We start from the raw sequence: 23,874 nt of genomic DNA on the forward strand, positions 1-23,874 counted from the left end.
TTTCCCTCTGCTTGGATTATCTGTTTTTTGTTTTTTTTTTTTTGTCCTCTGTATGTAATGTCCTAATGATTAGTGCTAGGCTTTATCGTTTAATTGACTGGAGGTGCCAGGCTAGTGTAGAAATACTCCTTGTATCTGTAAATATTAACTGCCCTCTAGTAAAGCAGAGGTCTTTTCCCTGGAGGTTTCCTTCCAGTTCATTCTACTTTTTTCTAACCTATTTAGCACAACAACTTCTATACCTGCTGTGTAGTTTTTGAATGGAATTTATTTTTATTTATTTATTTATTTATTTTTCCAACGTTTTTATTTATTTTTTTTGGGACAGAGAGAGACAGAGCATGAATGGGGGAGGGGCAGAGAGAGAGGGAGACACAGAATCGGAAACAGGCTCCAGGCTCTGAGCCATCAGCCCAGAGCCCGACGCGGGGCTCGAACTCCCGGACCGCGAGATCGTGACCTGGCTGAAGTCGGACGCTCAACCGACTGCGCCACCCAGGCGCCCCTTGAATGGAATTTAAATACTCATTGTATCAGGATGTCTGTGGTAAACCACCTGTCAGAAACGAATTGTTTTTAATGTAAATTTTAGCACTTTAAATGTTATTTTTAGATAGTATGGCCTTTGCCTTAAATTCATTAATACATTGGCGTTCTGAGCCTTAGTGGAATGTGAATTGAGAGCTTCTTGTTTGGGTTCAGTTCTGAGATACACTTGGACTTTGGCCACATGTTGATCAGGTAGGGTCATTGCTGCCAGGACCACTTTGGGTGCCCCTTTAACCTGAGCCTGGGAAGATACCAAATTGGACTATAGTGTGATAGCTTTAAAAAGCAAAATGACCATTGTAATTCAGTGTTAATATTCAGTGATGGTTCTGTTGATTCATCAACCCTCCCTCTTCCTACGTGGTTAGTGCAGTACCCCTTATCTCTATTCTAGATTATTGTAACTATCTCTATTCACTGGTATCGCTTCCAACAGCCTTGCTCCCTTTTTACTTTACTTTTCTTACTGTTGCCTTATCCTCCTGGAGCACTAATCTTAGATCATGTGCTTAAAATTTTACTATGATTCCCTATTGCCTTCACGTTAAAATTCAGGCTCTTTAACAAGACATGCATAGTTCTTTAGGAGCTGAGCCCTGTACTTGTTTCTTCAGCAACATTGAATTACTGACATTCCCCTGATTATGCAATGTGTTTTCTTTAGAATTCTCCTTCCTTATGCTTCTTTTTTCCCCCTCCTTTTTTGTTTAACTAACTTCTACTCATTCAAGTCTATTTAGACTTTAGCTTTTTACTGGGTTAGGCGCCCCCCTTCTATCCTTTAGTACCTAGATTTTACCCATCAAAATTGTAAATGTGTGTTCAGTTGTCTCTTTTCCCAATTAGATTGTAAGCTTTTGAGGGTAGGGATAGTGTCTTATTTACTGTTCCGTCTCCAGTGTGTACTAGGCACTCAATTATTGCTGGTTGAATGAATCATCTTTGAATTTTTTCCAGTAGTGATGGTGGATTTACATTCATTAGTTCAGTATCATTTGGCCATTGTGATCTGAGGTAGATGGTCAGATTTGGGGATGCTTTCAGTGGCCGTGGACTCTGATGAAATGTATTGGACCGAACGGAATCTTTATTTCCCTATTTCTAATTAATTGCACATTAAAATAGAAACAAGACTCTATTAATAACATGTTTACTTACAGATCTGAGTCTCCTCCCCAAGGTTTTCCTATGGGAATGCCTGTCTTGTCATAAATAATCTTTACCCGTAGATCTGGCCTTCAGGGGATGCCGAACGCAGTGCTTTCCTGAGTTGGTTGACATGCAGATCGTTAAGTGTCCCCCACTTTTCCTCCATCCACAGAATTTTATTTTATAAACAGAACAGTTTAATTTAAACATCACATTCTGCTTTAGGGAATTTTCTGGAAGACCATTGAGACAGTTTTGATTTGAAAACAGCTTGAGTGGATGCTATATTTGAGGGTCTCCTGTGTTTTTGAGCACTGTGTGCTGGGCTCATAGTCTGTTGGGTGCCTGTCTTACTTAGTTGTTATTAGCAAAATACCATGCCCTGTCCATCTCCCATACACTAGGGCTAACTTGTCACCAAAGGATTAGTGAGTTGGGGTTTTTTGGGGGGAGGGAATGGTAAAATTAATAAAGATCTTATTTGTTTTCAGTGGTAATGGAATTTTTCATATTCTCTAGTATGTAATTAAAGTCTACTGTCCAGTGGAAATAGTTTGTGTTTTCCCATAAATCTAACTCACTATTGGTTATTTTGTGTCCTCTGGGGAATCTTCTGTCTGCAGAGTTCAGGTTGCGCCAAAAGGTGTGCTTTGTGTTGCTGAAGAAGCCCATTTTGATGCAGTGCAATTTTTTAAAAGTTAAGTAGTATCTAGAAGTAACATTAGTCATGACACCTAGTGATCATAAACACACAGTAACAGCCTTCCAGGGCACAGGCAGAAGTAACAACAGAAGCCTTTAATCATTGGAAATTGCAGGCATGGACTATGTGAAGTAGGGGACCTGCTGATACAGCAGTCAGCCTAATTTTACACGAAATATTAACAGGCTTGGTGGCATGGAACAGAGGAGATGAATTCCGAGAGTCAGATAAATCGGTTCAACCGAGCCACCCCGCAGAACTATTAAAAAAAGCACTGTTGGGGCGCCTGGGTGGCGCAGTTGGTTAAGCGTCCGACTTCAGCCAGGTCACGATCTCGCGGTCCGTGAGTTCGAGCCCCGCGTCGGGCTCTGGGCTGATGGCTCAGAGCCTGGAGCCTGTTTCCGATTCTGTGTCTCCCTCTCTCTCTGCCCCTCCCCCGTTCATGCTCTGTCTCTCTCTGTCCCAAAAATAAATAAACGTTGAAAAAATAAATAAATAAAAAGCGCTGTTGGGGGCACCTGGGTGGCTCAGTCAGTTGAGCGTCCGACCTCGGCTCAGCTCATGATCTCACACTCCATGAGTTCAAGCCCCGCGTCGGGCTCTGTGCTGACAGCTCAGAGCCTGGAGCCTGCTTCGGATTCTGTGTCTCCCCATCTCTCTGCCCCTCCCCTGTTCATGCTCTGTCTCTGTCTCAAAAATAAATAGAAACATTAAAAAAAAAAAAAAAGCGCTGTTGGGGTGGGGGTGGGGGGCTGTTAAGCAAGGTGAACTTTGCCCTCGAGGAATCCTTACTCCCTTCGAAGCCTTGTGTGAGATTCTTGCTTCACTTCTGGGAGGTGTAGTTCTCCGCATTCAGGTTGCTGCAGAGGCTGCTACCAACCGACTGAAGGGGAAGAGCAGAGCCTGCCCTCTCTCCAGGGAGTGTCCCTTCATACCCGGCTTCCCTCCTGCTCAAAATGCAATCAGAATATGAAACTGTAAAATAAGCCACTTAAAGTGGTACACACTAGGGGCGCCTGGGTGGCCCAACTCTTGATCTCGGCTCCGGTCATGATCTTGCAATTCGCACTTTGTGAGATTGAGCCCCGCCTTGGGTTCTGTGCCGACAGTGTGGAGCCTGCTTGGGATTCTCCTTCTCCCCCTGCCCCAAATAAACAAACATTTTTTTAAGTGGTACGCACTATTAAATAAAAAAAATTATGAGAAAGGGAAAGCAGGGAGGGGAATTAAAAGATTAGAAGGCTTGGGGCGCCTGGGTGGCTCAGTCGGTTAAGCGGCCGACTTCGGCCCAGGTCATGGTCTCACGGTCCGTGAGTTTGAGCCCCGCGTCGGGCTCTGTGCTGCCAGCTCAGAGCTTGGAGCCTGTTTCAGGTTCTGTGTCTCCCTCTCTCTGACCCTCCCCCATTCATGCTCTGTCTCTCTCTGTCTCAAAAATAAATAAACGTTAAAAAAAAAAAAAAAGATTAGAAGGCTCAAACGATAAGCCAAAATGGCAAAAAAGAGTAACAGTTTTAGAGATGAGCTGTTAGGAAACACAAATCATCCAAGATAAAATAAGGCCATCCCATCAGCTTAGAGGTTGAAAACCCTTCTGCAGAGCGGCAGTTAGGATTCATCGAGGTAAAGCTGCTGTAAAGTCCACCAGAAACCCTGAATATTTCTTACAGTCACTTGGAGGTCTTTGAAGTGTTCTGTGAATAGATGTCCTTCTAGCTCACACTGGAGGGCAGGACCCGAAGGCCTCTCTCTTTTGACTGTGATTCACCCCTCACGACTTTTTGGACTTGACTTACTCTGAGGAAGCAGCCCAGGCGGTGTACCCATACTCCTGTCCCCTGTGTTCTGTCCCTTGTCCCGCTGCTGGCAGGTACAGCCCTGCAGCAGCTGGCCACGAGCACCTCCTCCTCCCTGCCCTTGAGAGTGACGTGCCTTAATTACATGAATGCGACTTTTGTGACAGAGGGTGACTCCAGCTCCTGACTGAACATTTAATTTAGAAATAATTCCTCGGGAAAATGACACATTGAAGTTTTCCCGTGCTTTCTGTCTCCCCAAAATGGCTCAGTCACGTTCCAGGATGATTTTAATTCTTTAAACATGAAACCAGTCAAAACCATTGACCGGACATGGAGGAGGTCCATTCCTTTTTGTAACCCAGTGTGTTCCTGAAAATGTAATAAAATCAAATTTCTGAAACTCAGATGGACATATATATTAGGAGGGGTGGTTCTCTTTCCATAAAGAACTAAGATTATTATTAAAATCCCAAATTATGGCTCTGCTGGAGCCTGATGCCTGGGACACGCTGCCCCTGATTGAGGGATTTCCAGGTGTTCAGGGCTGTGTGGAGGGGCCTCCCTCTGGCCTGGACTGGAGCGCTTAGAAGGCTGCCTTGCAGTGTTTGCTCTGGGGACTGCACCGGGTGTGGTGATTTAATAGTCTACAGAACAGTCTCTTCTGGACTCCCTCAAAATGTCTCCGTTCTAGGAGGCAGTGTGCTTGGATTACATAGTCACTGGGGGTTCCTTTGCTCATGGTGTCTGGCCTTCCCCGCTCCACTCTGAGCGTGGCCAGCTCTCCCTGTAGCAGAGAGAGCCAAGGGAAGGGTTCTGTGGCAGCAGAATCCCACATTTTGAGTCAGGCTCTGAGGGTAGAGGAATTCAGAGAAGCCAGGACTGATGCAGCGCCTCTGACCCACTGAGAACCCATCTAATGGTTTAAAGGAAGAGATCAGGCCACTTCAGGGGATAATTGCTGTTAATGTTCCTTAGTTGCATTGCCTTTATGCTTTTGGATGATCTCCGCAGAACTTCAGATTTGTTCCTAAATATTGGGTGTAATTTTAACTTGGGATATAATTTTAGCCTGAGAACTGCGTATCATTTAAACTTTGTATTAAATGTGTTTTATGCCATGTTTTGACTGTCTCTTTTAACCGTGATTTGGGAATTTTGATGATCCCTTTTCCCCCCTTTAATCTTTCTTAATACACCAGAGTTGTTTTATGTTTTAAAAAAGCGCCTTATAGGGGTGCCTGGCTGGCACTCGCAATCGGTGAAGTGTGTGACTCTTTGATCTTGGGGTTGTGAGTTCGAGCCCCACATTGGGTGTAGAGACTAGTTAAAAATAAAAGCCTTTAGGGACGCCTGGGTGGCGCAGTCGGTTAAGCGTCCGACTTCAGCCAGGTCACAATCTCGCGGTCCGTGAGTTCGAGCCCCGCGTCGGGCTCTGGGCTGATGGCTCAGAGCCTGGAGCCTGTTTCCGATTCCGTGTCTCCCTCTCTCTCTGCCCCTCCCCCGTTCATGCTGTCTCTCTCTGTCCCAAAAATAAATAAACGTTGAAAAAAAAATAAAAAAAAAATAAAATAAATAAAAGCCTTTAAAAAATAAAAAAAAATTTTTAAACCCAACGTAATAGCTTAATATTTAAGTACCTATGAAAGAATCTTTAAATATGTGAATTTCCAGTTTTTCCATTCTGGTGTATAAGCCTCATCAATGTTTGTCATCTCTAAATCTCCTACTAGAACTATGGTAATTCAGAGAAGTTACATTTGGTGGAAAACGTCCTTAAAATTAGCAGCTTTAAAAAATGATCAATATTAGCTATCATTGAATGTTTACTTGTGGCTTAATTGCCTCTGTTTCTTACAACTACTTTGAGGTACGTACTAATTAATTATACACACTTTAAAAAAATTTGAGATAAAGAAGTGATTTACCCAAGGATTACTCAGCTAATTATCTGTGAAGCTGGTATAGAAATCCAGGAGAACCTCCTCCACCCCAGGCTCTTAAACCAGTATGCTGTCTGTACGGCTGTGGATAACCTAAAAATAACCCCGGAAGTAATCTGCAAGGATAGAGTGTTAGTATGGGAATTTCTTCAGTTGCTGTGAATCTTGCTTCTGATAACTGGCAACATTGAGACTCGTGTGGAGAGAGCCCCTACTGCTTTCCTGCAGCTCTTCCCCATTCTCACACTGTTTGAGCCACTTTGTGGGCTACTTGTTTTCAGCCCATCCTGTAACTAGCTGCTGATCTTCCTGATTTTCCTGAGCTTTCTTCTCTCCTTACAGGAAATCTAGTCTTCCTAGGTCCATAGTTCTCAGCTTTGACTGCACTTGGGAGTCACCAGGGGAGGCCTAAAAAAAAAAAAAAAAAAATTACAGTCAGTTAAGCCTCTCACTCTAAATTTCGGTTCAGGTCATGATCTCACGGCTCATGGGATCAAGCCCTGCCTTGGGCTCTGTGCTGACAGTGTAGAGCCAGCTTGGGACTCTTTCTCTCTCTCTCAAAAATAAATAAATAAAATTTTTTTTTTTTTTTAAGTACTGCTTGCCTAGGTCTCAGCCCTAGACATTCTGATCTAACTGGTCTGGGCATCAGGATTTTTTTTTTTTTTTAACTCCCCAGGTGATTTTCATGTGCAGTTAAGGTTGAGAACAGGTGTCCTGGGCTCTTCATCCACAGTTGTGGCCCTCACCTGTTATCTCTTGGTTTCATTGAATCCTCCATGTAGCCAGAACTCAGGTTCATCACTTCATCATCTTGCCCCTTGCCTTCCCTCCTATCAGTCTGCCTTGTTATCCTGAACCCATCTCATAATTTATAGCTTCTCAACTTTCAAAATCCTGCAGAGGGTAATCTCACAGCCATGTGGGTTAGTACTACTACACATTCATGGTCTCAGATCTCAGCTAAGCCTTCAGTGCTCTCTGGCACTGCCTTGTTTCTTTATTTAGCCTAGGTCACCCGTTACTGGCGGAATCTCTTCTAAATCTTCACTATCCTGCCTTCCGTCTTGTCAGCTTTTCTTCACTCCTGCTCCGCACTGTGGAGCCTGTCGTGCTATGCCATTTTCTCTGTCTTTACCTTTGACTAGCTCTTCCCCTCACTCTGTATACTCAAGTATTTAAAAATGTTTTCCCCCAAATTAAACTGAAAAACCTTTTTCCATCTAGTTACTCTTGCCTTTTTATTCACTGTCAGGTTTCATGAGAAATTAGTGTTTATTCCCTGTTACCACATTGCACTTTTCATTCCTTTGCATCCATTCCTTTGCTTCATTCCTTTGCTTCATTCCTTTGCTTCCTTTTCATTCCATGCTCCCCCCTCCCCATGCACAGTGCTCCAGAGGCAGCAGATCCACACAGTGAGGTGGACATTTCAGTTCTTGCCTTCACCTCTCAGCTGCATCCAATGTTGCTCTTCCTTGAACCCTTTCGGAAAGAAAACAGCCAAATAAAGCCGTCTTTAATAAATCCTTTCTTCCTGCTTTTCTGCGTCTTGGCTTACTCCCTCCTGGTCTCCTGCATGTATTATTGGCTCTGTGTCAGTTACATTGATTTGTGGCCACCTGCTAATGGCATGCTTTACCCGGGAGAGCTTATGTAGTCAACAAACTCTGGATGGCTCCATATTTCTCTCTCTAGACTAACCTGACCTTCTGAGCTCTGTTTATATATATATATATCTTTATTCTTATCTAGTCAATGTTTTTTAAACTTGAGAACATACTGTTGTTTATCCTTATTTTGCCGGAGCCTGGAGAATTTATAGTCTACAGCAGTGTGGTTCACCGCTGGCCTGCATCAGAATCATTTGGATGCTTATAAAAATACAGATTCTTAGGCTCTGCAACCAGTCCATTAAGTTGTGATTTTCACCTGTGGGCATTATGTATACAAATATTGAGAAACGCTGGTCTCCTGGTCTGGAAATTGCATCAAAGCAGTAGCTGGAGCAGTTGGAGGGCTTAGCTTCTTTGTTTTCCGTGTTGCAGGAGTCACTAAGCTTCTTTACCTGATGTCTAGTATGTTAAAAACCATTGTTTCCTATATTTTGTCTGATTTTTTAATGCTTATTTATTTATTTTGAGAGAAAAAGTAGGGGAGGGACAGAGAGAGAGACGGAGGGAAGGGAGGGAGGGAGCGAATTCCAAGCAGGCTCCATGCTCAGTGCAGAGCCCAACACAGGACTTATCTCATGACTGTGAGATCTTGAACTGAGCCAAAATTAAGAGTCGGAGGCTTAACTGACTGAGCCACCCAGGCACCCTGATTTTGTCTGATTTTTAAAAAGTTGTTTCAGGTGGGCAAGCGAATTGGGTCCCTGTTTCTTCATCTTGCCCAAAAGTTTAAGTGTGGGGGGTGGGGTGGGGTTTAGGTCAAGTTTTTTGATACTTTTGTAAAGACAGAGACAAGGCTGTATTAGTCCCAAATTGGAAATAACCCAAATGTGCATCAACGGAAAGTAGCTAAATAAAGTGTGGTATGTTAATATAAGGAATACATGCTGTAATGAAAATGCATGAACTATAACTAAATGTAACAACAAGGATGAATCTCACAAACATATGAAGTCAAAGAGGCCAGACACAAATGAGTACATCCTATGGGATTCCATTTAGATAACATTTTAATACTGGCAAAATTAGCCTATGGTGTTGGAAGTGAGGACAGTGGTTACCCTTGAGGGGGAAGGTAGTTAGTAGATGGAGACATGCAAAGTCTTCTGGGGTTCTGGTAATCCTGTTTCCTGATCTGGGTACTGGTTACATGGGTGTTTCGCTCTGAGAAAATTCATTGAGCTGTATACTTATTTATATGTGACTTCACTGTATGTGTGTCATGCATCAATAAAAAGTACTCTCCTCCACCCTCTAAAAGAAGGACAAGGTCGCAAACAAAACGTGTGATGGGAAGGTAGAACTGGATTCCCAGTGTAGAACCTGAAAGTGAGAAAGAACTGTGCAAAGGATCCTGACAGAAGGCAGGTCACCTGCTCCAGGCCACAGGTGGAAATGCATACCCGTGATCGATCCTGTGCAATGTGTGGATGCAGTAGGCTCAAGTTCAATTCTAAGTGATGCAGAAACCGTGCCCCGAGATACCAAAGTAAAAACTGGTTTGAAACCAGGAAACCTTGTAGACCCTGTCAGAGCCACCCCACTTGGAAGACTCTACCACTTGGGCCACTTTTGAGACTCCAGGCAAATTGGCTGTTGATCACGTTTTGAAAGCTACAGATTGGTTTACAATACACTGGCCAAGGCCAAGGCACCCGCCAACATCATTTCTCTGTGTGGCAGGCGAAGTTAATAGATTTCTTGCTTTAGGACATAGCTTGGTTGACCGTAAGAGTTTTATATGAAGAAGAACTTCTATACATGTGCAATTCCCCCATTAGACTGCAGCTCCTTGACAGTAGGGAATTTGCCTGTCCATCACTGTGTCTCCAGCACACAGGATAATGCATAGTATACATTCAGGGTTCAAAAATGATTGTTTAAAAAAAGGGGTTGGGGCGCCTGGGTGGCTCAGTCGGTTGGGCGGCCAACTTCAGCTCAGGTCATGATCTCGCGGTCTGTGAGTTCGAGCCCCGCATCAGGCTCTGTGCTGACAGCTCAGAGCCTGGAGCCTGTTTCAGATTCTGTGTCTCCCTCTCTCTGACCCTCCCCTGTTCATGCTCTGTCTCTCTCTGTCTCAAAAATAAATAAACGTTAAAAAAAATTTTTTTTTAAATAAAATTAAATTTAAAAAAGGGATTATTTGGTAAGGGGATGCTAAGTAGTTGTAGAGCACCACTGTGTGCTCATCATAGTGCTCTGTGATTTTGTGTGTGACTTCATGGATATTCTTTTATTGTTTTTGCTAAACATTTCAAGCAATTTGTAACAAGGGGCTTTGTCAGTTGTGTTACATAAATTGAAACTGTATTCTCCAAAGTAGGATTCTTGTATCCTAGGGTATGCTCCACAAGAGGACTCAGTGGGATATGGAAAGAAAATATTGGGGGATGGAGGGAGGAGAGATGGATGTGGGGGAAAACACAAAAGACCTTTTTTTAAAGGTCCTGTGATATAGTTGGGAGTTCGAGATATTTTTGAGTAGAAATTTCAGATCTAGTATTTACCAGTTGTCTTCATCATAAACCTGGAGAGGACTTCGTTGTTGTTTGGTGAGTCAGAATGAGTCTGATAAAATACTGCATTCTTGATATGAAAAGCTCTTCAAAGGATAGGAGGTATATCTATGTTAGTGTTTAAACCAAAATATCTTAATGAAGGAGAAGGGGTGGGGGGAATAGGATCAGTACTAGACTATTTAACACTGTTTAAGTTATCCTTGTTCTTAATCTAAAGGCTTGCTAAATGCAATGAGATAGTGGGCTGGGTTTCTCTGAATTGGTCATGACCTTGTGTGTGTTTTGATAAGCTTAATAGCACTTGAATGATCTTGCAGTGGGAAGAGAATAAAAAATTTCTGGGATTTTAGTCCACCTTATTTTATCCTCCGTGTCTCAAACTGTTTCATGATTTCAGTGTTTTTGCTTCTCATTCTCTCTGTGCCACATTCTGGATAATTTCTTCAAATCTAGATTCCGTTTGTCCAGTCCTCTCTTAAACTGTATATGCAGTCTTCTGTTTTACCTGCCTATTGAGTTTTTATGTCAACAATCATGATTTTTATTTCTAGACATTGCATGTTGTCTTTATATATATGATGGTCTCTCTCAATCTTTCTCTTGGGTTTTGCTCAGCAACACAGGTAGTTTGCGTTACGGGTTCCAAACCCGTGTGGTCAGGTGTTCTCCTGGAAGACTTTCCTTCTTTGAGGGGTGGATCCAAGAAGGCAACATCCCCATCTTCCCTCTGTGGGCCAGCATTTTTCTACTTTGCCTTTCAGGGATTCCATATTATACAAGGTTGTCAGAACAGAGTTCCCATCATTCTTACCTCAGGCTTGTCTCCATCTCCAGATCACCTGGGACTAACAGATGGCCCTGGGGCAAAAGCATCCAACACTCACTCACTCAGAAATTTCTCCTCATTTCTGACCTGAGAAGTTTCCCTTATTTTCTTAACAGTTCAGTCATGTGTTTAAAAACATGCTTGGAGTGCAGTTGTATCAAATATTATAACCATTCTGTAAGAATGTGTGTGTGTGTGTGTGTGTGTGTGTGTGCGCGCGCGCGCCTGTGTGCATGTGTGTTGGCTTGTATATGCATTTTTTAAAAGTCTGGAAAGATGAACAAGAAACTAATATTGCTGAGAATGTGGTGGTGAGAACGTGGCAGATGGGGGACAGGGGCGACAGGGAGACTTCTTTTACGTGAATATTTTAATATCTTCAGTGATTTGAACCATGTGGATACAACTGGTTCAATCAATTAAATATATAAGTTTTTTTGTCTCCAGCAGTCTATATGTTCTCTATTGGCTGGGTTTCCTCAGACATCTAATCTGCCATTTTGTTAGATACGGAATAGTGGTCATTTTTGTGGTTATATAAATTTTAGATTATGGTTTTACCTCTGTCCAACCTCTCAATGAACTTGGTAGATGAATATTTTCCAAACTATCTATGGCAAAGGATCAGCTCTTTAAAATTTTTCCAGTCTGGCATGGACTAATACTCTGGTAAACTATAATAAAAATAAATACTGGGGGCGCCTGGGTAGCTCAGTCAGTTGACTGTCTGGCTCTTGATCGCTGCTCAGGCCTTGATCTCAGGGTTGTCAGTTCAAGCCCTGTTTTGGGAGGCTACTAACTACATACATACATACATACATACATACATATACATACATACATACTGATCATGTGCTTGGATGGCATGGAAAGGTCAAAGTGCCATAAACATTTCTAAATGCTTCTCTCAATTTCTTCTCATCACAGACCAGTAAAAAGCCACTTTATTCACTGACCATACTGAGCAGCACTGCTGGAAATGGTGCCCCATTTTATCCAGCATTTGGGGACTGTGGATCAGAAATTGGTATCACCTTGTTCTTTAAGAAATCTTCTGTTGGTTTAAATTTTTTTCCATTGTAGGTAACCTGTTTTCTTTCTGTAAAATCTTTTATGGCTTTATCTGAAACATTAGATGTTCACTGTGGCGCATCCCTGTCTTTAATTAGCTGAGAGTGAGCCCATGGCTAACTGTTCTGGATGATGGTAGTGATGTACTTCCAGAAGTCATTCATAGATTAATTGCGTATTTCATCAAATCCAGGATGCTGGTGTTTTCTTGATCTTCTAGAAGGTTTCATTGGTTGGGTTTCATGCTATTAACTTAGGACTGCCATCTGGCTGCTACCAGTCATAAGATGCCATTGATTTCGGAGATGTTAAAATGTGGAAGAACGTGTGTCTTAAAATATCTTGCACGTGGCCCCCTGATTGTTCTAACCTGTAATTACTGTTGAGTGCTTAGAGACGTGCTTATGAGAAGGAGGGAGGAAGACTTTGGTGACCTCCTTTAGAAACATCATCACTCTGCTGAAAGGCATCTCTTCTCTTTGTTGTGACACCGTGAACATTAACTGGGGCAAATTCTCTCTTTAATTGGCATGGCTTCCCTCCGCAAGAGCCATGGGATGGGCCGGCACTGAGAACCTTGGCCAACTTATCTGTGAATTGGTGGCAATGGTGTATCTTCCAGTGTCATTACCAGACATTTTTCTCATTATTGAGATTTCAAATTCCCTCTGTTCCATCCCAGCCATTCTGAGCTTGTGAATATTGGGAGTGCTGCTAGTTATCCCATGTTCTTGCTTGCCCTGCTGGTAGCCTAGTGCTTCTTTCAATCATGTGTTATGTGGACTGCTCACTATAGAAATATCTCCGATTTTTCTGGTTACACTTCTCTATTTTTCTGGGGAAGATAGGGATTTCCCTCCCCCTGCCCCCTACAGTTTTTATAGTTTTTGGTCTCTTTTGATGGCTCTTTGGGAGGAAGGGCAGTTAATGTGTAGGCTAACACTATAATTCATTTCTTCACCATGTATTTATTGAATGCCTACTCTTTGCCAAGCATAGTTCTCTAAGCACTGTGAGTACAGCAGTAAACAACACTCTTAAGCTCCAGCCTCCATTGGAACATTGATTCTGCTTAGATCTGGTTTTCCTAAACTGGACGCTTACCTGATTACTTTCCTTCATTTTCAGATAACCCTTTAAAAAGATGTCAATTAAAAAAAAATTTAACTTAGAACTTAGTAGTTTCTTGATAGCTTGACGCATACTTTATATAGCACTATTATGTTCTCCAGAAATAACGTATATATTATTTGCTTTTCAGCCGATTACACCTCAACAAGAAGGCAACGGACAAACAGCCATATAGCAAGCTCCCAGGTGTGTCTCTTCTGAAACCTTTGAAAGGAGTAGATCCTAACCTAATCAACAACTTGGAGACATTCTTCGAATTGGATTATCCCAAAGTAAGTACAGTCATGTACTCATTAGAAATGGGTGGGATCATGTTTGTTTGGTTTTTGGTGTGTGTGTGCGTGCACACGCTTCTCCCTCATGGTAAACACTTAAAGAGGCATTCCAGGGGCGCCTGGGTGGCGCAGTCGGTTAAGCGTCCGACTTCAGCCAGGTCACGGTCTCGCGGTCTGGGAGTTCGAGCCCCGCGTCAGGCTCTGGGCTGATGGCTCGGAGCCTGGAGCCTGTTTCCGATTCTGTGTCTCCCTCTCTCTCTGCCCCTCCCCCGTTCAAGCTCTGTCTCTCTCTGTCCCAAAATAAATAAACGTTGAAAAAAAAAATTTTTTTTAAAGAGGCATTCTGATACTGTAAAAGGTGAAGGTATTAAACATTCATGGTGATCTCGGCCTCATACAACTTATGCTCTAGTAGCAGCAGTCACAGGACAGAAATGGGGTTGAGGAAGGGAGGGGTGCAGATTCCTTTTTGTAACCGCTTGTCCATCTGAATTTGAAATCTGTGAGTAAACCTCCTGGAACTCGGACATGGTTAAGTGCCTGGCAATTTGAATATAAAAATCTTGTTCCATGAGAGTTGTACGTGAATGACAGGAAGAAGAGGCAGTGAGAAAGAAAAAGCAGCGTTTAATGGTCTGAAATGGGATTCAGGATAGCTAGAAGTAAACATAAACCCCCTGTAAAATGTGGCTTTTGAGCCAAGAATAGGTTGCAGTTAGTGATAACATGGGTCTTCCTCATACCTAATTTCTAATTTCTGTATCTTTCTGAGTTTTAATGCCCAATTGTTTTGTTCCTATCATTTATCTATACAAGTTGTAGATCTATGAACTCAACCTAATCCTTCATTGGAGAACTCCCGGTTTTCTTGAGATGAGAGTATTCTTTTTATTTCTTCCTTTTAATATTCCACCTGTAGTTTCTTTTTTTTTTTTTAAGTTCATTTATTTATTTTGAGAGTGAGAGAGCGTATGAGCGGGGCACGGGCAAAGAGAGAGGGAGAGAGAGAATCCCAAGCAGGCTCCACACTGTCAGTGTGGACCTTGAGGAGCTCTGTGCGGGTCTCGATCCCACAAACCATGAGGTTAAGGCCTAAGCCCAAATCAAGAGTCAGATGCTTAACCGACTGAGCCGCCCAGGTGCCCCTCTGCCTATAGTTTCTTATGAGAACTTAACTATTCCTCGATTTATGTATTTAGCTTCATCTCAGCTTTTTAAATTGCCTGTTTGAAACACTGCTTTTGAATGTCTCTTTACATGTCTACATGCTTGATTTTAATTTTTTTTTTTTTCAACGTTCATTTATTTTTGGGACAGAGAGAGACAGAGCATGAACAGGGGAGGGGCAGAGAGAGAGAGGGAGACACAGAATCGGAAACAGGCTCCAGGCTCTGAGCCATCAGCCCAGAGCCCGACGCGGGGCTCGAACTCACGGACCGCGAGATCGTGACCTGGCTGAAGTCGGACGCTCAACCGACTGCGCCACCCAGGCGCCCCATCTACATGCTTGATTTTAAGTCCATTTGAATTTTCCCTCCATGGTCTCTATTCACTTGCCTCAGTTTTTACCCTCACTGTCTCAGCTTTTCTATAGTTTTTGCCACTTGGAGACTCCTTCCTATTTCTTTAGGACAGTGTAACCCAAGTGATGAGAAGGAAGATAAAATACACACCACACTTCTCGTAGTAACTGGTTTTCATGCTCTTATTTTCTTTCTTTTTGCTCTTATTTTTCTCAGTAGCATCAATGAAAAGAATAGAGAAGACACAGACATGATAGCCTTAATGCAGCTCTTATTAAGTATGTAGACACGAGTATAATTCAGTTATTTTGTAGTGTTTTTTATATTACTGCTTTTAAAGTTTGGAAGTCGAGGTATTTGAAGCTAATTTTAAGCAAAACCATTATGTGTTTTTCTTGCAATTTGTGTGTGTTGTGTATTATATATGTATTTAATAATTTTAGAGATCTGAATCACGCATGTATTATCCCATAAATTGAATATGTAATTTAAAAAAAAATAAGATCTGTACTTGATTTTTTTCCCAACTAGAAGTGCAAAAAGTGGCCTTTAATAAAATTAATTGTAAACTAAGCTTTGCAATAAGGAATATGGAAGGTTTTTTCAGGAATGCCTAGGTGGTTCAGTCAGTTGAGCATCTGACTTCGGCTCAGGTCATGATCTCACATCTTGTGAGTTTGAGCCCCACATCTGGCTTGCTGATGTCAGCGCAGAGCCCGCTTCTAATTCTGTGTCCCCTTTTCTCTGTCCCTCCCCCTTTTGCGCTCTCTCAAAAATAAACGTAAAAATAAAATAAAAATGGAAGGTTTTCAAGCCTCACATTGTATAAATACATGCAGAGAGATTTTTTTTTTAATGTTTTTTAAGTTTGTTTATTTAGAGAGAGAGAGTACAAGCAAGGTAGGAACAGAGAGAGAGAGAGAGAGAGAGAGAGAGAGAGAGAGAGAATCCCAGGCAGGCTCCGCACCGGCAGTGCAGAGCCTGACGTGGGGCTTGAACCCACGAACTGTGAGATTATGACCCAAGCTGAGACCCAGAGTCTGTCGCCTAACCAACTGAGCCACCCAGGTGCAAGAGATTTTTTTTAATAAATGAAAGAATATCTTCATTGATTATTATTAAATCTCAGAACAGCTTAGAATCATATATTTATCCTTGTGAAACTTAATGTCACGTTTCAATTTCCTCATCCTACCCTTTCCCCATTCAACCACTCTCAACTAAGTTATGGAACTTCTGTGTTGCAGCCCTTGTGAGATGATAGTCACAGAATTTAATTGGTTGAGGAAGTTAGTGTGGGCTTTAGTTGTAGAAAGTTTCTAAAAATAATTCAGGAACATATGTATCCATTAATTCTGAACATTTGGGGTAAGTCGATAACTGATTTCTTCTTCTGAATGATTTTTCTTTTATTACAATGTAGGATTATCTCAAGAGCTCTTGTTTTTGCTTTTTCCACAAATTATGCCCTTGAGGTATTTAAATTCGTCAAGGAGAAAACTACTTTGATTCTTACTATAAAATGAGGAACTCCAAATGTAAGAGATTGTTTTTATTACTTTTTCAAAATTTTATTTACTAATTATAAAAGTACTGTTAGCTGTGTAAATCGAAAATTTGTAAAGTGGAGGAAAAGTGTTAAGCACCTGCAGTCTAAAGGAAAATTTGGATCTCACGGCATTTCATTTGCCTTTTATTTTTTAAATTTTTAAATATTTATTTTTGAGAGACAGAGTGTGAGTGGGGGAGGGGCAGAGAACGAGGGAGACCCAGAACTCCGAGCAGATTCCAGGCTCCGAGTTGTCAGCACAGAGCCCAATACGGGGCTCAAACCCACGGACCGTGAGATCATGACCTAAGCTGAAGTCGGATGCTTAACTGACTGAGCCACCAGGCACCCCAATTTCGTTTGATTTTTAAAAGACCAAGAGCAATGGCCCATGTTCCACAAGAAACTGAAGTGAAACCACTGACCTCCCATCAATCTGAGTGTGAACAGACAAGTCGCTTGTGTGCCCAAGGAGGCCTGTAGTCCTGAAACGAACATTTGTGTGACTGCCAGGCCCAGCAAACTTTACTATTTGCTTTTTGTCGAGTGTGAACACTGTTTTAGAGAAGTATGTCTGGTTTCATCCTGGACCTAAATTTTTCCTCCTGATTTGATTTGGAACATTATAGGTGATTCTAGAGAAAAAAAAAGAACATGGTCAGAAATTTAATTTTTGACACGTGCAAGAATATTTCTTGTTCTGGTACTTGTTCTAAATTTCTAGGTTTAAATTTTGGTGAGACTGTTACTATGCTAATTGTCCTGAAAGATTTCTGTGCTTTACGTGTCTTATCAATTCACTTATTTTGACATTTATTCCTTGGTGGGGGGGGAGTGAAAAAGCCATATAATTCATTTTCCGCAAATTGAGCACTCAGTGGCAGCAAAGAAGGCATTTAGGGAGAGATTTAGCTGTAGCAGGAAGATTCAGCAAAATAGCTTTACTTTAGTAAATCCTTGCCATATGAAGAGTTTTTTAGTTAAATGATCAGAATTCTTACCAGAGTGAGGCTGTGGTCATTGTGGTGGGTTTTTTGCTTCTTCTGCAAATACACAATTGGTTTAAAATGTTACAAGTCCGGTGCCATGTTTAGACTCTTTCTTACCAGTGGTGTAGCTCTCCTTAAGAAGAATTATTTTCTAACTGGATAGTCTTCTAAACAAAGAATTAGAAGACAGAAAATCAAATCCGTTATCAAAAGACCAAGCACAACATATGTTAGTGAAACTTCCAAATCTGCAAGATTAGGAATTTACCAAGTAAATTTGGAAAACAGTATAAACAAACTATTTCTTGAAAATAGAGATGCATATAACTCAACTTGTCCAGTCTTTGAATTCAGAGCTGTGTTCTTATGAAACATTTCCTTCTTGGCATCTATCTTTTACTCAGAAGTTACCCTAAAGACAAATGCATTAACTTATAAGTGTATTATTAATCGTTCCATGCCAGAGACTGTTCTAGGCATTTGGGGTCTAAATCTCTTCTTGTCATAGAAAATTTATATTCTGTAATCCAAATACCCTCATAAAATTTTTCTTTAAAAATGATATGTAGTTATTTATAGACAATTGAAGATATTCCTACCTGATATGCGATGTAATTGATTAATATCATTAAAAAGTTTTCTATTTTGGGGTGCCTGGGTGGCTCAGTCGGTTAGGTGGCCGACTTTGGCTCAGGTCACGATCTCGCGGTCCGTGAGTTCGAGCCCCGCGTCGGGCTTTGTGCTGACAGCTCAGAGCCTGGAGCCTGTTTCAGATTCTGTGTCTCCCTCTCTCTGACCCTCCCCCGTTCATGCTCTGTCTCTCTCTGTCTCAAAAATAAACGTTAAAAAAAATTAAAAAAAAAAAAGTTTTCTATTTTAAGAAAATGTTTGGTCTTGTTTGCTATAGTTCAAAATTTATATTCCTAATGTCTACAGGGCTGAATCAGTGAGCCCTTTTTTCTTATGTCATTTATATACCTAAATTTAATGCTATATATGCATCTGAACGTAGCATACATGATTATTGCCATTTCAGACATTCACTTCTTGAATATCAAAGGGCTGGATCCCAGGTTGTGGATTTCCTACACCTCTGTTGTTCTCAGCCTTTTAGTCATTGTACTGTTTGAAAAGGAAATTACTAAGGAGTTGTTGGAGACTAATCTTCTCATCTAAATTACTCTGGGTTTTAGGCGTGCCTGGTTGTTTCAACTGAGTGTCCGTCTCAGGTCATGATCCTAGGGTTGTGGGATCGAGCCCTGTGTTGGGCTTTGCGCTGAGTGTGGAACGTGCTTAGGATTCCCTATTTCTGTCTTTCTCTCTCTGCCCCTCTCCCCCGTTCGCACTCTCAATAAAATAAAATAAGATAAAATAAAGAGATATGAAAAGTTTATTAAAAATAAATAAATAAATTGCTCTGGTGTTTATTTCTAGATTCATACTGCCCATTTATACTGGAATTCACTGTATTGTATAGCTGTTTCAGATTTATAAAGTAAGCGTTTTCTTGAAATATTTTTAAAGTGTAATATTTTTAATAAATGCTATATTTTTGAACATATATACTTACATTTGATCCTTTAGATAGTGTAAAAATATACGAAAATTTTTTTTTGTTTATTTTTGAGAGAGAGAAAGAGAGCACGAACGGGGGAGGGGCAAAGAGAGAGAGGGAGACACAGGATCCGAAGCAGGCTCCAGGCTCCGAGCTGTCAGCATAGGGCCCGACATGGGATTCAAATCCCCCAAACCGTGAGATCATGACCTGAGCCAAAGTCAGACGCTTAACCTGCTGAGCCATCCAGGCACCGCTAAAAAATTTTTTTTTGTATTAGCTAAGAAAGCTTTCAACCAACTTAATATGCTGTGTTTTGCCGGTTACAGTGTAGTTGGAGTGATTTAATTATTCCAATACAGAGATTCCTAGCAAATAAAATGTTTGATCAAACTGAAGACACAGAGGTGGTTAGCAGAGCTGAAAAATCAAGATTCCTGGTTAACATTTAATACCTTAGAACATACTTGGAATGCTACCTCCTATTTGGTATAATTTTCAATATCAGAAACAAGCGAAAGCATAAGTTAAGTCGTGTGTTTAAATAAAAGTCTGAACATTTTTTAGATAATGTGAATTGAGTTTTATTTGCACTCTGGCTAATCAGGAGGTGTTTGGTTTTCATTTGAAATTAAAAGGCATAATCAATAAAAATGGAAACTTTAAATCTTACATTTGAATAAAGGTAAACTCTGTCTCCTTTGAATACTTTTCTAGAGCTGTATTTTGCAAAGTTTTCTCTTGCTAGGGAAGAAAGCAAAGACTAACTTTTTTTATTATATTTTATGGAATTGTATCATTTACGAACATTTCCTTTCACTTGTATTTGCTCATACCTGCAAAACAGCATAAATTATAAAAGCATTAAAGAAACTGAGGTGTTGGGAAAAACTAGGCATTCTTACAGCAAGGCTGGCTGAGCAGCTCACTCTAGGAGGGAAGCTAATTGTAACTTTTACCCTTTGGAAAGTCACTTAATCTTTCTGATCTTCATTGTTAAGGTCGATGCCTTTTGGCTAGTTCAGTGGAACATTGTTTTGAGAGTCAGGTTGGGAAGAGGACTGATGCTTTACAGGATTTAGGAGTCAACCCTTTGGAAAATTCAAGGGCGTGGGTAGGAGTGGTGTCCTTCCCATTCTCAGATTTTTGTCTGGTCCCTGAAGACTTGGTAGCTATAAAGTTGGTTTCAATACCTCCTGAGTGGCAATTTTGGTCAGTCATCATTAAAGGTAGCTAGTTGATAGAATGTATAATAATAGTAGGTAGAAAGTACGAGAAAAGTATACATTGTTTTCCCAGAGTCTACTTAACTATTGAGAAAACTTTTTTTTTTTTTCACTTGAAAAAAAAAAAAATCTTATTACCTTCTTCATTGACCTTAGTTAGTCCTGGCCCTTCTCATACTCAGCCCCTAATTTCCATATTGCCAGTTTTTGCTGAGTTTCCCTTTACCTGAGCTGGTTCCTGTATGTTAGATACTTAAAAAGCTATGTCCTTAGCTCTTTGTATTTTTTTTTTTAAACACATAGCTTTGTTTTTTCGGGGACACAACTAACCTCCCTCCTTTGCTTAAAAATGTCCATCCCATTTTAGAAAGAGAATTGGTAGGATATTTGTCACTGACTGAGTCAGCATGAATTTAGCAGCACTTAAAAAAAAAAGTTACTACTAAGAATACTTATCCCACAAAATAATAAAGTAGCATCTTTGTATGTGAAAGCAAACACTTTTTTTAAAAAAAAATGTAGTAGTTTATTAAATGGTAATTTAAAGGTTTAGCTCCAGATTGTTTAAACCTAGTTACATGTCCGAACTGCCCCCAGAGATTCTAATTCAAAAGTAAGAGTGGGGCCCAGTATTCTCTTTAAATAAATGTCCCAGGGTAACCGACACAGCCAGTCAAATGTGAAGAAATGACTTCCCAAATGTCCTATCAAAGAGTAAACATCCTATCAAAGAGTAAACGTAGCACTGAGCAAAATAAAACCCTGGATATTTTCATTGTTAGAAGGCTAATCATGCTTCTCAGGATGATAGACATTCAACCAAATTCTATTTTATTTCAAAAAATTATTATACAGCAAAAATCTAATAGCACTTTGTCCTTTTCATGGGAAGAGTTTGGAAAAACTCCTTACGTTGATCATTCTGGGATTTGATACGTACTTTATAGCACCTTCATGAAATAGTAAGTTCAGAGACAGAGCTTCTAGAGAACAGGGAGATGTTTCATGATGAAGGCCACAGAGAAGCTTGAGATCCAGTTTAATTCAGGCCATGCCTGTCTGGGAATGGCAAGACTTCCAACTGTGGGGGTTGCCAGTCTCTTCATTATCTCTGCTGCTTGCAAATCAGCCCCTGTTCTGGAGAAGCTGCTCTCAATTAAAGCAACACTTGATGTCATAAGTATTTGCATCGTTATGAGTACTCTCTTAACTTTTAAATGCTGTGTGTACAACGGCTTCTTTTTCTTAATGCTTTTTATCAATCAGTAAATACCAATAATGTGCTTATTTTTGTAAAAGAGGTTTAATCTCCGTAAAATGTGTTCTTTGACTAGTATGAAGTACTCCTTTGTGTACAAGATCACGATGATCCAGCCATTGATGTATGTAAGAAGCTTCTTGGAAAATACCCAAATGTTGATGCTAGATTGTTTATTGGTAGGTAACAAATAAATTCTACCATAACCCTTTTGCTTTAATAGTATTAAGTATCAGTAATCCTTGGCGTTAAACTATAGATTAAGCTGTTAGCCACCCACTGACGTTATTGGGATGTTTGCTTTCTGCGTGTTTGTTAGAGTAGGGAAAGGTGTTTCTAGCCTTTCGAGAGAACTTAAGTTATAAAAACACAGGGTGGTGGTGGTGGTCGTCGTTGTTTTCCCATATCTGGGATTAACAAAATAACCAAAAAAAAAACCACCCCAAGTTATGTTTTTCTCAGACAGGAGATTCTGTTATTTTTGTTTCTTTACTATTTTCAACCTGTGGGCCTTCTTATATCTCATTCACTGTAGTTGGGAGTGAGCAATAGAATTTACTTTTATTATATTGCAAAAAGAATATTTTTCAAAAGCCTGCAGGCTTATTCTAAAGACTTGTAGAGAGATATGTGCCATTAAACATTGATTCATACTTAACTATTGATGCAATAATTTAAGACTCAAACTGAAACTAATATATTTTCAAAGACAAATTAATTCTCTTTTTGAGAACGAACAATTTTTTCTAAATATGAATAATAAGGAATGCAAAACACATTAAAGTATGTTTGTTTCTGTTACTATGTATGAAGGTACTTTTCACTTCTCCCTACCATGTATCTGTATAATAGAATATATTTTCAACGTTGGATGAATCTTTCATAGTTGTATCTTTAAATTTTTAGGTGGCAAAAAGGTTGGCATTAACCCTAAAATTAATAATTTAATGCCAGGATATGAAGTTGCAAAGTATGATCTGATATGGATCTGTGATAGTGGAATAAGAGGTGAGCTGCTTTTTATTTGTTTTACAGAACTATTCATTTGGTGATAAAATGCCAAAAGCATTCTAAAAATACATGCATCAATCCTTTTTGTTTGCCTAATAAAGTAATTCATTTCATCATTATTTCATGGTAAAATGTCAAGTTATACTTATTTGGAATTTTTTTTAATGCTACTCTAGAATGTTACATCTGTAGAATTGTTTTTGTTTTGAAGAGAAAATTCCAACTATTAAAAAAAGAATAGTCACGGTCTACCATACAATCCTTTACACAAGATTTTTCATAGTTGTAAGTTTTCCCGAATTCATGTAATAACTTGTCTTTTACTTTAATCTGTTTGTGGCACCAATACTGTCTCACACAAAGGGACAGAAATTAATAAGTGAGTATTTTACCGAAATGCAAACATGGCTTTTAATTGGTTTTAGGAGGAAAATATACTGAAATCATAATTTGCGTGTTTGCATTTTTAAACATTTATATTCTAATTACCGTAAGTTTCTCAAGCTCAGTATTTGGGGTTGGGTGATTGTTGTTGAGGCTGCCCTATGGGATGGTTAGCAAGCATCCCTGGCCTCTCCACACTAGATGCCAGTAGCACCTCTTTCTCAGTAGTGACAACCAAAAATGTCCCTAGACGTTGCTAAGTGTCCCCTGCAGGGCAGCAGTTGGGAACCACTGTTGTAGAATATGTGTATTTAAGGCCCAAATACACTTTTATACAACAGGTTTGTTCATAGCTTTTGTATTTTTGAAGAAAATAAAAATACAAAGTCATGGAAAAAGGTAGGAGGTGTTTGCTATTTGAAGAGGGGACAGTGATTTAAATTTTTTTTATTAGCTTGAAACACAGATGTGAAAATTAATAGAAGTGTGACATGCCTAATTAATCAGGCTCATTATGAGTCTTGTCAATTCATGGACAGAGAGACTACGTTCATTCTTCGTGTTTGCTACCTTAAATTATTTTCTATCATACATTTGTTTTGTTTTCATAATATATGTTCATCTCTTGGTCAAGTATAATCTCATTCAATTCCCATTAGCAGTTTTATGACATAGGATATCTCGTATCCTCCAAGAAAGTGGAGGCTCATGTTCTGTAGTTAGAGAGTGCAGGAAACCAGTATAAGA

At 40.2% G+C, this 23,874-nt stretch overlaps 2 protein-coding genes across 4 annotated transcripts in view; one reads left to right on the top strand and one right to left on the bottom strand.

The window, feature by feature from the left end:
• UGCG (UDP-glucose ceramide glucosyltransferase) overlaps window positions 1-23,874 on the top strand; it is a 39,917-nt gene that overhangs the window by 6,511 nt on the left and 9,532 nt on the right. The window contains exons 2-4 of the mRNA XM_011288497.4: window positions 13,488-13,629; window positions 21,809-21,911; window positions 22,639-22,740. Coding sequence (XP_011286799.1) covers window positions 13,488-13,629; window positions 21,809-21,911; window positions 22,639-22,740 — 347 coding nt within the window. The remainder of the gene's footprint in view (window positions 1-13,487; window positions 13,630-21,808; window positions 21,912-22,638; window positions 22,741-23,874) is intronic.
• The window catches only part of SUSD1 (sushi domain containing 1), a 282,880-nt gene that overhangs the window by 1,963 nt on the left and 257,043 nt on the right, over window positions 1-23,874 (bottom strand). Inside the window, exons 16-17 of one of the 3 annotated variants that reach the window (XM_045043334.1) lie at window positions 17,706-17,747; window positions 6,008-6,545 (exon numbers count right to left, since the gene is read on the bottom strand). The exons of 1 other annotated variant lie outside the window; for it this stretch is intronic. In XM_045043334.1, the coding sequence (XP_044899269.1) occupies window positions 17,722-17,747 (26 nt within the window). In that variant the 3' untranslated portion in view covers window positions 6,008-6,545; window positions 17,706-17,721. Of the gene's footprint in view, window positions 1-6,007; window positions 6,546-17,705; window positions 17,748-23,874 lie in introns of those variants that run through there. One more of the 3 variants, XM_045043335.1, reaches the window with a different exon arrangement.

Source organism: Felis catus, chromosome D4 (assembly GCF_018350175.1).
Source record: "Felis catus isolate Fca126 chromosome D4, F.catus_Fca126_mat1.0, whole genome shotgun sequence".
Taxonomy (NCBI): domain Eukaryota; kingdom Metazoa; phylum Chordata; class Mammalia; order Carnivora; family Felidae; genus Felis; species Felis catus.